The 14604-nt window shown below is 56.0% G+C and overlaps 5 protein-coding genes across 5 annotated transcripts, besides 3 other annotated features; 1 reads left to right on the plus strand and 4 right to left on the minus strand.

The window, feature by feature from the left end:
* Nucleotides 1-235: 235 nt before the first annotated feature.
* On the minus strand, nucleotides 236-3054 carry EKO05_0006522 (uncharacterized protein; the record flags this gene model as incomplete). Its single annotated transcript, XM_038940608.1, has 3 exons — nucleotides 236-1244; nucleotides 1299-2670; nucleotides 2724-3054. The coding sequence occupies 3 exons, from the start codon at nucleotides 3052-3054 to the stop codon at nucleotides 236-238; spliced, it is 2712 nt and encodes a 903-aa protein (XP_038798017.1).
* A 2389-nt stretch (nucleotides 3055-5443) lies between these two features.
* Nucleotides 5444-5468: a tandem repeat.
* Nucleotides 5469-5926: 458 nt separating this feature from the next.
* EKO05_0006523 (uncharacterized protein) lies at nucleotides 5927-7402 on the minus strand (the record flags this gene model as incomplete). Its single annotated transcript, XM_038940306.1, has 3 exons — nucleotides 5927-6319; nucleotides 6370-6910; nucleotides 6963-7402. The coding sequence occupies 3 exons, from the start codon at nucleotides 7400-7402 to the stop codon at nucleotides 5927-5929; spliced, it is 1374 nt and encodes a 457-aa protein (XP_038798018.1).
* Nucleotides 7403-9509: 2107 nt separating this feature from the next.
* On the minus strand, nucleotides 9510-10146 carry EKO05_0006524 (uncharacterized protein; the record flags this gene model as incomplete). The annotated part of the gene is made up of 2 exons (XM_038940588.1): nucleotides 9510-9998; nucleotides 10057-10146. 2 exons carry the CDS (start codon nucleotides 10144-10146, stop codon nucleotides 9510-9512), a joined length of 579 nt encoding a protein of 192 aa, XP_038798019.1.
* A 633-nt stretch (nucleotides 10147-10779) lies between these two features.
* On the minus strand, nucleotides 10780-12435 carry EKO05_0006525 (DNA-dependent ATPase mgs1; the record flags this gene model as incomplete). Its single annotated transcript, XM_038946141.1, has 1 exon — nucleotides 10780-12435. The coding sequence occupies one exon, from the start codon at nucleotides 12433-12435 to the stop codon at nucleotides 10780-10782; it is 1656 nt and encodes a 551-aa protein (XP_038798020.1).
* Nucleotides 12233-12270: a tandem repeat.
* Nucleotides 12436-12933: 498 nt separating the features above from the next.
* Nucleotides 12934-12994: a tandem repeat.
* A 5-nt stretch (nucleotides 12995-12999) lies between these two features.
* EKO05_0006526 (Kynurenine--oxoglutarate transaminase) lies at nucleotides 13000-14292 on the plus strand (the record flags this gene model as incomplete). The annotated part of the gene is made up of 1 exon (XM_038946142.1): nucleotides 13000-14292. The coding sequence occupies one exon, from the start codon at nucleotides 13000-13002 to the stop codon at nucleotides 14290-14292; it is 1293 nt and encodes a 430-aa protein (XP_038798021.1).
* Nucleotides 14293-14604: the final 312 nt, after the last annotated feature.

Here is a 14604-nt window from a genome sequence, read left to right on the forward strand (position 1 = left end):
CTTCGTTATCCCACTCCTCACGATGAATCTCCAAGTCACAGACAACCGGCAAGAGTGAAGAATTTGGGCGTGTTTCTGATTACATTATATGTCTATCTTTATGTACTCATTCGCAGGTGAAGTGAGTGTATTGCGCCTTGCAATGCAGATGGTATGTACGTGGAAACTTCCAGCGGATAACGACAGGGGAGCTCGCCGGCTCGATAGAGCGCCAAAACACAGTAGAGTAAGAAACTTAAAAAGTGAATGTCATGAGCGCAGGGTTGAGCGCAATCGGCAACAGCAAGTGCGATCCGCAGACCATGGCCATGGGAAGGATGGCAACGAAATCGGTGATCTGCCAGCCGTAGGGAATGAAGGGGCCGACGGCAAGAACAACCATGCCAGCAATACCAAACAGACCGAAGGCAATAGAGTACTTGAAGCTCTTGAGGACCTTGGGTACTTCGATGAAGAAGTTGGAGAACTCGGCTTCCTTGGACGTGGCGCCCCACTGCATGTTGTACTCGAACATGTGAGCGAGAAGGGCCGAGGAGACGTGCAGGGAGAGACCACCGAGGAAGGTAGCCATCATGAGGATCCACTTGATGTTCTCGAAGAGCGAGGCAAAGAAGCCCTTGTCACCAATGCGGTAGCGCATGATAGCGAGCGACAAGTTACCGAGACCAGTGAAGACAATGACAATCGAGAACCACACCTTCCACGAGTCGAGGTAGTACTTGTCGAGGTAACCGTTGAACCACCCGACAGCGAAGTAGTTGGCCACTGTCATGATCCAGGCAGCGCCAATGGCGTAGTAGGTTCCAATGTACGAGATGATGGTGACCTTGGAGGTGAAGCGAATGTTGGAGAACAAGAAGCTGCGGAAAAGAGGAGTAAAGGGTCCACGAGTGATCCAGAAGCGCATGGGGTTGAACAAAAGCTCGTTGCAGCCGTAGGCGTACTTCTCCCAACGGGCAAGCTCGTCGTAGACGGTAAGGGAGACACCCTCCTTGAAACCATCGCCGGCCCACGCTGCGAGACGGATGATGTAGCCGTTGACCTGGAGACGCAGAGACATGTCGAAATCCTCGGAGACGTGGGACTCTGACCAGAACTTCTCGTAGTTGTCCTCGTCAAAGTACGAGACCTGCTGAACGGCAGACCAGCGGAGAATAGCGTTGTGGCCGACGAAAGGAGCAACGTCACCGTTGGCGACAGTGTAACGAATAGCAGTGTAGACCATGTTGGTGAAGAAAGTGATACTGAAAACTGTTAGTTGCGCGCTCATACAGGCAATGTGATTAAGCCATGCTTACCCGTTCTCGAAGTAGTTGTGGACAACCTGCATGACACCGGAAGAGAATTGCATGATACCAACTTCAGGAGACTGCTCCATTTCGGAGGCAGCGTCGAGGAAGCAGTCGACTGGCACACGGGTATCAGAATCGATCAGGATGATGTAGTCACCGATACGGATGTTGCCATCAGCCCAGGCGCGGCCGTGTTCCTCAACAACTTCCTTGAGGCAGTGTTCGTACTCCTTGGCCTCGTCGTCCTGGGTCCAAGACTCATCACGCGAAACGGAGAGGAGCCTCTCTTCGACATTGTTGCTAAGCATGAGACCAAAGTTCATGTTAGACGCCTTCTTGAACTTTCCCTTGCGGACGAATCCATCCTCGCCGTGCTTGGGTCGGGCAGTCCAGCCAATGCTGTGGTCCTGGTAGAACTCGATACGTGCCTGGCGCTCCTCCTCGTCGATGATTTGAAGACCGTCGTCGTTGATGAAGATGTTGGCAGAACCACCCTGGAGCTCGTAGGTAGCCATGGCAGCCTTGAGCGACTTGACGGTGGGCGCAATAACGGAGTGGAGACCCTCCTTGTAAACAGGGCACTGGACGGTGATGTGGGGAAGCTTGCCGGTAATGCGACGGGGAAGGAGCGCAGAGTAGTACCTGGAGTTGCTCTTCATCTGGCGAATGGGTCCGATCATCTGGGCGATACAACCGACAATGACCTGTGCGAAGAAGAGAGTGAAGAAGATCTGGACGGGGATCAAGATCAAGAAAGCGATGCGGACGTAGTTGTGGTCGACCATGACCTGGACGGCAATCTGTTTGAATCCCAGACCCAACATCACGGTGATGATGACCAGAGTGCATCCAACCAACACACCGTTCATGATGTTTGTGGGACGGTTCTCGGGCTTGTACTCGCCAGTCTCCTCGTCAATCTCAGTCTCGACCACGGCAGGGCCCTTTTTCTCGTTTGAGTCTTCCTCCTGCTCAGGCTCACCAGCCCTCCAGACAAGCTTCATCAGCTCGTCCTCGATGTGTACAGCGCGAGCGAAGATGGCGTTTGGGTCATCGTCCCAGACAAGGAGCAGTTGCTCGGACGCAAGGAAAGCAGCACCCTGGTTCTTACGAGCCTTGGGGAGGTCATCGATGGAAGGGAGGATCTGGATGTGGAGACCCTTGCCGAGAGGGACATCGGTCGCATCAGGTGTGTACTGAACGAAGGTCTGAATCACACGAGAGTTGACTGTGATGACGACTGGAAGGTTGATGAGCGATGCGTAGTAGCCAAGCGCAGACTCGGCCAACGAAGGTGGGCAGGCTGCGTAGTTGCCTCGCGATTTACGGACAAGTACGCCTTCAACGCTGCCAGTGCCGTTGCTAATCCACAGCTTCTCTAAGGTTGAGCGTTAGTCAAGGTGCCCATGGTGCAGACACCGCAACACTTACTGCACTGCTGTTGGAAGAGGAAGTTGACCATAGCCTCGTGCTTGATCTCTTCCATGATGCCATGACTCGCAATGGAGTGCATAGAGGTGAAGGAGTTTCGTCGCGATGTGCGCGCTGTGGTGGTACCGCTCATGGGTCCGATTGACGGTGCAGGTGTCCATGATGGTGATGGAGGAGGAAGCGACTCCATGATGAACGACGACTTGTGTCGCCCGAGCCTCTGCGACGCTCTTGTGCTCCGTGGTGTCTGTGTACCGCTTGCATTCTGTGAGAAGTCATCCACCGACGACTGGGTGCTGAGCGCCGGCGTCTCGAAGACGTTGTTGCTCATGTTGATTAACGTGTGTTGATTAACGAATGTGGGTGTCTATAGGAGAAGCGAGTGTTTATGATGATGTCTTGTGGAGTGTGATGCCACTGGTCAACGATCGACGGAGAGTGAGTGAATGTGTCGTGGACGAAAGTGGGATCAGCCGCGGGTGATGGGCACTTGAATAACAACGAAAGCGGACGTCAGACTGGTAACTCTCGCTTGTTAAGGTTCAACAAATATAGAATAGGTAAGAGGAGATCCGAGTTTGATCTTATTTACCATGATACCACAGCGTGGCGCCAGGACTAGAACACCTGAACCGTCGATTGAAAAGATAGGTAGCCCAACACTGCTTGATGCCAGACTAGCGATTGACAGTTGCAAGAAACTAGACTCGGGCCATGCAAAGTGGGCAGCTGAAGAACGAGCTCGCTCGGCACGGGCCAAACTTCTGTCAGTATCAACTAGTCGGGCGGATACTTGATTGTAGGCTAGCAGAAGTGATAGACCAGAACAAGCTAAGAGGCCGTGGCCTCATCGAGATGCTGACCATGTCAAGTCAACAAGCTCTGGCAAGGATTGACAATCCGCAGGTCCAAGGTGGCCCATGCACAGATTAGAGGTGGCTGTAGCACACGTACGCGACGGCACATTGCATGTGAGCATCCTTGTACCGACGTATTCAGCTGCACCTGAGTGCATCTGGAACCTACCTGACGAGCAGGATTTGAGAACATCCTCACTATTGACCGGTCGTACCATCGAACCGACAAGCCGAGCCATGCTTGGCTTCTCAAAAAAAAAAAACCCCCCCTAAAAGATTTCTGGCCAGCGCGGACGAAGCCTCGACGAACGCCAAGACCCGACAGCTTCCATCACAAACGCCACGTCGCGTAGAGGGATATGCTCCAAGGTACGAGCAAGACAGCGGTGTTTGACCATCACGTTGTAATTGTCAGGGGCTGAGCGTAGTCGGCGATACAGCCCCACACCAGCTCAGCTAGCGCCATTTGGTCCCTAGCTAGTTTTGCTGGACGATAATTGCCTAAACTAAGTGTGTTCCTGGTGCGTTTCAGCCAATCGTAATGAGACGGGCTGTTTCTTGCCCACCGTGCATGCTAAAATGCTCATCTCCCGCACGCCGAGCGTGAGCGAAGGCGTCCGTGGTGGATACGACCACATGTGAGGATCCTCGAGCAAGGCTGTCAGAGCTCGATCGTATCCTGGATCGGGATGCTTGGCTCTCTACAGGTTTGACAGCTCAAGCGTACCACTGCTAACGTGTCACTGTGGCAAGGTATGCACCACATTGTCTCGAGCGGTGTTCATGATGACGGTCGTAGTGACATCCACAGTGGTTCCCTCGGAGGGACAGCCTCAGCCTAAAATGTTGGATAAGCGCGAGATCTGCATGATGTCAAGCCCCAACAAACCATCGCTGCAGGATGTGTTGGCCGACTCCAACTTTACTGCCTGACAGATGTGATAGTGTTTCTCGGCCCAAACGTGCAGCTCGCTTGACTCACGGTACTTTACCGGTCTCCCAGGATCCTGCATCTGTCCACCACAGGCTGGCGCACTCTTAGTCCCATCAGGAAGGTCGCGACTCTACGCAACCCACGGTCGGAAAACGACGACCCATCCCGAGGTCCCTGAACCTCACAATCAAGGCCGTTTTCTTGGAAAAACGTGTTCTCCCGAGCGAGTACCTCTACCATGGCACACACTGTGACCCTGGGGACCGAGACTGAGGAACAGCGGGGGGTAGGGCAAAGCGACCATTAGCTCACATTGGTGGGTCAGTCGATAGTCTGGAACACCAGGATCAAACGGCGAGCATGTCTCTTTGTTCTGATAGCGTTGGCGCTAACCCCAAATCCAACATGCTGGTCATTCTCCTTGCATGTGGCGGTGCAGTGATAGAGCGGCGATAAGCCTAGACGGGGGGGTGCCTGAGAACCTGAGATCCCGTTCGAGGCACCGAACGAGTCGAGTCGGCGGCGTCGCGGGCCGGGGGTGCGCGGTGATGGAGGCCACTAGTCCTTGTGGTCTGGCCCCAGCGAACCCAAAGCTGTTTTTAGGCGGGTTGGATACTTTGGGGCCTGAGATAGCGCCGTCCAGCCGGAATGTTGCGGTAGGGTGCGTAAGTATTTGTAACGAAGCGAAAGGGCACATGAGGTGTGGCGAAATGGTGAGGCTGAGACTGGAGCGATGGAGCGCCATGGACGACGCACTCACCTTGCTGCTAGTTGGCAGCTGCCGGGGCGCTTGGTGGGCTGAACAGGGTCTGCGATGGCGTTCGTGTTGAAGCAAGCTGTTGAGGCGATATGCAGCAATTTGGTGGCTGTATGACCTTGTCACGGCCAAGCCGACAAGGTTTTTGAGCCGATTGTATCTATCTTGCCCTGCAGCAGCAGCAGCAGCAGCAGCAGGGGGTGGTGCAGGTGTAAGTGTCTACGGATCTACCTAGTGGTGACGTCGAATTGGCGACAAGGTTGCTGAGAGAAAATCCGTCACTCGAGGACGGAGCGGTGCCCGGTGCGACTTGGGCGTCTTGCTTGTCAAACGAGGATTTCTGCAAGGTACAGGGTTAGCAGTGGACCCTGCTGAGTCGAACCGTCGAACCCTTGTCACACCATTCTCCAACCCCTGGACCAAAGTCAGCATTTCCGAGCGGGAGTGCCGTGCGCTTGGAGCACTCGTTTCGCTACACGCGACCTCGGAATGCATTGGTGTGCAAGTCAATGAATAGAAATTATGCTATCTAGGTTGTATATTCGTAGCTGTTGTCATCAGCTCAGCGCGGCCAAAGGCGCCGATCGCCGTTGAAGCCACCCCGTACACCAAACGCCTCCAACGTCAAGTCTCATGCATGTCCCTCGAACCGCGACTACGCGTTGCAACCGTTGTAACCAGACTGCTGCCACATCTTCACACTCTTAACCTCCATCTGGCCATTCTTCTCCCACGTAGGGTACCACTGGTCCTTGGCCTGCCAGAAGTCCTTCTTGGCCGTACTGGAGCCGTCGAGCCATGGCTTGGCTGACTTGCCATCCTCGAACCAGCCGTTGGTTCCACCGACAGCGACGTTGATGATGAGGTAGAAGTCCTGATCGAAGGGCGACGTGTTGCTGCCAGTGGCCGCCCAAGGGTTGTCAAGACGCGTGCCGTTGCTGTCGGCCAGGGGGAAGCGACCATACTCAAAGAAGGGCTCGTCAAAGTGCGTGTACATGACCTGCAGAAGACGTGTGTTGATGTAGGTGAAGATGTACTTCTCGGACCACTGGAACAGAGTTAGCCTGGGTAGTGCAGGGTACACATGGGGGTACAAACCTCGACACCAAAGATGTTGTAGCCAGCGGCGTACGTGGTGTGCAGAGCCTTGCGCTTGACGTTGTTACGCCACCAGCCATCGTTGGCTGTGTCGGGACCAAAGTGAAGGGTGCTGGAAGCAATGTTGTTTCCACCCTGGGAGTACGTGTAGTTGTTTCCGCGAGACTCCATGATGTCAATCTCACCAGAGCGGGGCCACTCGCCATAGACGTTGTCCTTGGGCAACATCCAGATAGCGGGCCACAGCCAGTCGCCAGCAGGGAGCTTGGCCTCTACTTCGATGCGACCGTACTTGATGGAAGCACCAAGCTTGGTGTTGATGCGTCCAGACTTGACAGGGTTGACAATTGTGCCGTTGGTGGTGTTGGTGACCGCAACACAGTCGGTCCACTTGGGGCCAGTGCAGCCGTTGCCACGGAGGTCAATGACGTTGTCGTTGTTGATCAAGCTATCGTCCTGCAGGGTGGGCTTGATGACGAGGACGCCGTCCTTGATGAAGACGTTCTCTTCGGTGTTGGTCGTCTCATCGAACTGACCATTGCTGAACACGCTGTCAGTTATTGAACTCTCTATCCCAACTGCGGATGACTTACCCGTAGCCACCAACTTCGACCTCTTTCGTCCAGACGTTCTCGTTCCACGAGGAGAAGTCGTCGGTGTAGACTGGGCAGTACTTGTGGACGGCTACACTTCGAACACCATCCCAGATGAGGATGCAAGTGATGATGAGACCGAGGACAAGACCGGCAATGGGGATGATGGTGACCCACTTCTCCCTTGGGTCTTTCCTGTCGAGCCAGGGCTTCTCGACCTCGCCCTTCTTCACTCGTCGAGAACGGAAGTAGGTCGGGGTGTTTGCACTGCGGTAGGCAGAACTGGAGCCATCTCTGCTGACTGACCTCGAGTTCTGGTGAGAGCCACGGGGAGTGAGTGTGTTTGGTGTTTGCGCTCCTGGTGTAGCGAAGGGGTTGTGAGGTTCAATGCGGTCGGCGTCAGCCTCGCCTGAGTACTTCTCGTTGCCAAAGGAAGCCATGTCTGGAGCCGTTGGCTTATGCCAATGTTCCAACGGTGATGGATGGTCAAATGGAAGGGTATCGCCGTAGGAAGTGCAAGTTTGCTTCGAGCTCACCCCAAAAACGAGCGACGGTGGTGTTTCACGAAAAGGATGGATGGATGGTGGTTGTTCGAGAAGAAAGAGAGCGTGATCTGTTGGAAGTTATGAACTCCGACTTTGACAGCGTCTGTTTTTAGTAAGAACGGCTAGAACGTCGCCGTTCCCAGGCCTGTAAGTGGTAGCGACAGACTCTTCCGAACCAGATTCGGTTCCTGGATAGCTCGAGCTTGGTCGCCATGTTGGGATGTGGCTCACACAAGATGCTTAGCGTCGCCAACAGGTTGAAGCGCGACACACCACGCTGTCCTAGGGCAGCAGTGCTCCACGGAGCAGGGTCGTGCACAGGGCCAAAACTGTGGGTACTCAGCTCTCCCGGAGGGAATCAATGGATTTGGTTGTCAAGCGGCTCTTGTCCAAATAGCGCTACCTGATTGGTTTTGACAGTTGCCGCAGCCCTGTCGACGTCCGCAGAGTCCGCCTGGACCGATCTGCGAGGTCCTTGCGATAGTGGACCGAGTTCTAACCCCGGGGCAACTCAGTCGCGCCGGCTCACCAGCCACACGCCAGAGTTTCGATACTTTCGCTGCTTTAGACTCTGCAAGGCTTCGCGCTACTGCGGCGCCGCCTGCACTAACAAGATTCGATAGCGGGAACTATGACTATTCGGAATGCACAGGTTTCGATATGCAGCGCCTGCATATTGCCGCATCAACAGGCTTCTGGAGTTTGAGCTTCTGCAAGTATCCGTGTCTAGCGTGCAGTTTGGTATCAAGGTGTGGCCCCTATATATAGCGATATTGGCTGTTATCTCAACATCGCGATTGGTAACATCGCGATTGGGTTGTTGGTGCCGCAAATCGTGATTTGGTGGCATCCCGGTATACTTTGGTTTCCCGGACACAAGATTACGAGGCTCTGGTAGCGCAAGCCACGTTCCAATAACGAGGTTTGGCCGGTACCTAGACCGTGGACATTGATGATGTATGGTTCAGAGCCGACACACATACTGGACGAGGCTGACGATGGGTGAACCAACACGGGAAAGGAGAGCTGAGCAGGGGATGCAGCTGCACTGTCGCCGCTTGGCACCCTTGAAGAAGGTCGAAAACGCTTTCGATGCGGATTAGAGCCGAGGGCCTTCCTTTCTGGCCTTCTGGACTTATGCATCAATCGGTACGCGCATCCATGGGGTGGCGCGAAGGAAGCGACGTGGTCTTCCTACGCAGATTGGTTTGTCCTCCAACCAGCCTCGCTTCGGCCCTGACAGCTCTACCTTGAGCTTTCAGTCCATCATCGCTAGGCTCTGACACCGCATCAAGGCGAGGATGAGAATTCTGGTTTGCGCGAAGGAGTCATGTCCGCCCGGGTTCGCAAAGCCAGCTCGCTATTAGCCGTGGACCAGATGCCTGCGTGCAGCTTTCGCCTGCGCATCCATCCATCATAGCACGTGGGTCATGTCAACGAAGATGACGGACCCAGGAAGGTCATGAACTGTCGACTCTGTAGTAGTGCTTATAGCCGTATCTTGAGCAATCTTGACCACCTATGCCAGTCAGCCACTCCCGCTTTGCTTATCATACAGCATTTTCTGGGCCGTGTGAAGTTGGCGGTGGAAAGCCATTTGTGCCTCCCGACCTGGTTCTCGTGTCTGCAGCCTGTGCATATCCATCACTGTCAGTCTTGACAGATTTGCTCACGGCAGTAACGATAGACAAAAGGGGAATAGATAGCGAGGAAGCTTGCAGGGATGCCCAACAATGGTCCCAGGATATTCGCCGCTACGTCGAAAGCTCGCAAGCAAGCTGCAGCTATGAAGCCGAAGTGGACCAGCTGTCAGAGGAAGCCCGCGCGGCCGTCGTTTTGCATGTTTGTAGCCTCTTGCCGCTGTGAATGTACATGCTGCTGCTTGTACATGTCGGCCAAACCGACTTGCATATCAGCTCACTGTGCCCGCCAGCCCGCTGCCTGGCAGCCGATTCTCCACCGTCCTCGTTGTCGTCAGGCCCGGCGTGCCCCGTCCGCCCGATTACGCACCAGCCATGAGGCTAAGATAGATGCCCCAAGCCACGCCGACCGAGCACCCAAAGACTACCCTCTTATCCACTGGCACCCAGACGAAGCTGATCAGGCTGATGGCCGGCCAGAACTTGTATCCGTCCATGATCATCGGCCACAGCTTTTGCTCGCATTCCTTCCTAACCACATCCCAGCTGCTCTGTGTGCTCAACGTGCCTTGCTGGGGTGCATTCACGTAGCCCATGAACACCAAGAACATCAGTGTGTTGACAACAGCGCCGATGGTCTGGTCCAGCAGGAACTTGATGAATATATTCTTCTTGCTCTTCTCCGTCTTGGCAGGCTTGACCGTCTTGACATCTGGATCGCGCGCGGTGGAGGGGACGTTTGTGGGGAAGAGGTCCTCGAGAAGGCCTTGCCAGAGGATGTTTGGTGGGTTGCTGACGATGCTGAAGACGGCGAATTTGAGGACTTGGTTGATGTTGAGAGAAAAGGGTGTCTGTGCAGATGCGCGTCAGCAAGCAGGGCTCACAGGAAGCAGGTGAGATGTCGCGCACGCTATCCTTGTAGGCTGACAAGCCCTGCGCGAGGACGTTGGACGTGATGCTGAGCACCGCGCCCTGCAGCGTCTGTGATACCATAGACATGACGAGGGTGGCCTGCGTGTTGATGGCGGGGGATTAGGTGGATATGCGGTGCAACGACAAAGTTGAGGTCGGAGACTGTGTGCAAAGTTTGTAGGTAGGGGAGTGAGCTGTGTTAAGGAGAGAGAGGGCGTCCAAGACTATCGTTGTGGCCAGCACATCAGTTTTCCTTAGAGGTATCAGGAACGTTTTGGGTGTGCACACCAGCTCCTCGGTTTAGGTGTGACCGAGCATGACGTAAGACGTGTTTAGGCAAGAACAAGAAGCAATTGCACCAGCACAAGAAGCAATTGCATCAACACAAGAAGCAATTGCATCAACACAAGAAGCAATTGCATCAACACAAGAAGCAATTGCATCAACACAAGAAGCAATTGCATCAACACAAGAAGCAATTGCATCAACACAAGAAGCAATTGCATCAACACAAGAAGCAATTGCATCAACACAAGAAGCAATTGCATCAACACAAGAAGCAACTGCACCGGCACAGCAACGAAGCAACGTAACATGGCTGACCCCAGGGACCTTTATGGTGGAAGAAACACAGAGTACACATGACGTGAGGGGTATACGATATTGATTACTGCACTCCTGCACGGTATTGGTAGAGCTACTAACATGGGTAGGAGAGAACTACTCCAGCACAGGCGAGGTGGGCACTCTATCATCGACCTCGGGCCGCAGCTCGTCGTCGAGCTCTTCGTCTTCGTCTGCTGTCAGCTCAGCGTCTAGATCGGGATCTCGCTTGTCTCCCAAGTCGCTGGCGTCCAGAAACGAGCGGCCTCGGAGCGCGGCGGGGAGGTACTCCTGCTTGACCCGCCCGTCGAGGTACTCTGGGTTGTACTTGTAGCCATGGCCGTAGCCCATGTCCTTCATCAGGCGCGTCGGGGCGTTGCGGATGTGGTGTGGGATGGGGAGGGCCGCCATGCCGGGCTCGTCGAGGACCTGCATGGCGGCGTTCAGCCCGCGGTAGGCTCTCGTGCTCTTGCGTGCCAGAGACAGGGCGGTGACGCAGTGGGCGAGGTTGATGCGGCACTCGGGCATACCAAGCTTCTCACAGGCGTCGTAGGTTGCTGTTGCTAGGCTGAGCATGGCGTTGTCGGCCAGTCCCACGTCCTCGGAGGCCACGACGACCAGGCGGCGGGCAATGTAGCGCGGGTCTTCACCAGACTGCAGCATGCGCGCGAGATAGTAGAGGGCGGCGTCGGCGTCGGAGCCGCGGATAGACTTGTGCAGGGCGGAGATGGTGTCGTAGTGCTGGTCGCCTGCTCTGTCGTATACCAGCGTTTTGGTCAGGCTTTGCTGCATCTTCTCTTTTGTCGTGTCCGGATTCCTGGACAAGTTGATGGCGAGATCGAGGAGGTTCAGCGCAGTGCGCGCGTCGCCGTCGGAGAAGCGGGCAAAGTACATCAGCATGTCGTCGTCGAGGAGCGGCGAGGCGACGGAGGTGGCAGCGAGCGCGCGCTGGAGAATGCGCACCAGGTCGGGCTCGCGCAGGTCGTCGAGAGTGAAGGTACGGCAACGGCTGAGCAGGGCGGAGATGACCTTGAAGCTGGGGTTCTCGGTCGTGGCGGCGATGAGGGTGATGGTGCCCGACTCGACGGGGCCCAAGAAGGCGTCCTGCTGAGTTTTGGAGAAGCGGTGCAACTCGTCACAGAAGACAATGGTCTTGCGGCCGGAGAGCTGGAGGTGACGTGCAGCGTCGCCAAAGATCTTGCGGACTTCTTCCAGCTTTGTGCTCGTGCTGTTGATTTCGACAAAGCGGGCGCCCGAGGTGTTGGCAATCAGGCGACTGATTGTCGTCTTGCCTGTGCCCGGACGTCCCCAGAGCACCATCGAGGGCAGCCGGCCCTGCTCGATCATGCCACGCAAGACGCCCCCGGGCCCAACCAGATCTTGGCCGCACACGTCGTCGAGGGAGGTCGGCCTCATACGCTCTGCCAGGGGCATGGCGTCTTCCACTGCCCGCAGCCGGCGTTGGCGCTTGGCTGCGGGGGGCGAGGGTGCATCGCCCTCTGTGGCGCCCTCGGTGGCGCCCTCGGTGGCCTCATCGTGGGAGCGCTTGGGTGGTGTCTTGGGCGTCTTGGGTGGCAGCGGTGGCAGCGGTGGCAGCGGTGGTAGCGGCGGCGAGGGAGAGGGCGGGCGTTGGCGTTGGGTCGCCGTGAAGAAGCTGTGTGTCTGCGTCTTCACCGGCTCATTGTCGGCGAGGTGGTCGCGGCAGTCGCTGTCGAGGTGCTCGTTGATCTTGTCGTCTTTGACCGGCTTCTGGCAGATGGGACAGTCGAGCATGGTGCCGTGGCCGTGGCCGTGGCCGTGACAGGCTCTAGGCTCTAGCACTGCAGAAAAGGCCGGCTACCAACCAACAGTCCTTGGTGGATTGACTACAGTACAGCACATCTCCAATGCGATTCCAAGTCCATCTGCAGCCTGAACAGACGTCACAAGACCTCGGCGCCTTCTCTTCCATCTGGACAGCCGTTCCAACTACGCTGAAGGCCTCCCGCCGTCCCTTTTCCAGCAACCAGCAACGCCTTGCCTTCCCACGCGTCGCCGGCTGCGGGGCTACCTCGGCCCTGGAGAGTGACGGCATCGGCTGTACGCACGAACGAAGCAACGAGCACGCAATCACAGCTGCGATGCTGCTGACCTCTTTCTCTCCCAGCGCCGAGCATTCTCCAAGCAGCCATCCGGGCCAGGCCACTCGTTGCTTGAGCTGACATGAGGCGCATTGCGACGGCAGCTTCACGACGCAGTCCTCCCAACTCCTCACGCTGCAGAGCTCCCGCACACCCCACCTCCACCTCCACCTTCACACCCCACCAACCCCTCCCCCTCTCCTTCTCCCTCCGCACAATGTCAGCCACCGCCCGCCGCGAGGACCCCTTCAAGCCCGCCGCGCGCGTCGCTGGCCAGAAGCAAGATGTGTGGTCCATTGTCAACGAGGCCGCCGCTGCCTCGCCCATCAAGCCCATTGTCAACATGGGCCAGGGCTTCTTTGGCTACAACCCCCCGCAGTTTGTCCTCGACGCCGCAAAGGCTGCCCTGGACCAGGTCGACTGCAACCAGTACTCGCCCACCAAAGGCCGCCCGCGCCTGAAGAAGGCCATCGCCGACGCCTACTCGCCCTTCTTCGGCCGCACCCTCAACCCGGACACCGAGGTCACAATCACCACGGGCGCAAACGAGGGCATGCTGAGCGCCTTCATGGGCTTCCTTGAAAAGGACGACGAGGTCATCGTCTTCGAGCCCTTCTTCGACCAGTACATCTCCAACATCGAGATGCCTGCTGGCAGGGTCGTCTACGTGCCCATGCACCCGCCCAAGCACGGCGCCACCAAGACGACCTCGGCCGCAGAGTGGACACTCGACATCAAAGAGCTCGAGGCCGCCATCACCACCAAGACCCGCATCATCGTCCTCAACTCGCCCCACAACCCCATCGGCAAGGTCTTCTCCAAGGACGAGCTCACCGCCATCGGCGAGCTGTGCGTCAAGCACAACATCATCATCCTGTCCGACGAAGTGTACGACCGCTTGTACTACGTCCCCTTCACCCGTGTCGCCACCCTCTCTCCCGAAATCGCCAAGCTCACCCTCACCGTCGGCTCCGGCGGCAAGAACTTCTATGCCACAGGCTGGCGCGTTGGGTGGCTGATCGGCCCGGAGCACCTGATCAAATACGTCTCAGCTGCCCACACGCGCATCTGCTACTCGTCCGTCTCGCCGCTGCAAGAAGCAACCGCGGTCGGCTTCGAGCAGGCCGACGCGCACAACTTCTGGGACGAAAGCAAAAAGGAAATGAAGGCCAAGATGGACAGGTTCACCGCCGTCTTCAACGAGCTCGATCTGCCCTACTCGGACCCAGAGGGCGGCTACTTTGTGCTGGTCAACATGGCCAAGGTCAAATTACCAGAAGACTACGACTTCCCCCCACACGTCGCCGAGCGCCCGCGCGACTTCAAACTCTCCTGGTTCCTCATCAAGGAGCTCGGCGTCGCCGCCATCCCGCCCACCGAGTTCTTCACCCCAGGGAACGCGCACATTGTCGAGGACTGGCTGCGGTTCGCCGTGTGCAAAAATGACGACGTGCTGGACACGGCCATGGAGCGCCTACGGGGGCTGAAGAAGTACATCTCGGCGTCATGACTTGTAGATTTCAATGAATAAGAAGCCGTTTGACCGAATCTCAACACCATGCTCGTTTGGTCAACTAAACAACTCTTCCATAATAAAAAGGAAAAACAGGTGCTGCTCTCCGAACACACAACTACCAACGCAGATAGTCCCTGGTACATTGTATGCTAATAGTAAGCTTATTCATACACAGGTCTTTTCTTTATATTTCATAGACCTGTTTTTGTTTAAACTTAGTTTAGTAAAGAAGACTCTAATTTCTTATAATATATACTAGACATTAATATACCTATATATTTTGTAGGTTTGATCTACTATTTCTCT

Source organism: Ascochyta rabiei, chromosome 10, assembly GCF_004011695.2.
Source record: "Ascochyta rabiei chromosome 10, complete sequence".
In the NCBI taxonomy this organism is placed as follows: domain Eukaryota; kingdom Fungi; phylum Ascomycota; class Dothideomycetes; order Pleosporales; family Didymellaceae; genus Ascochyta; species Ascochyta rabiei.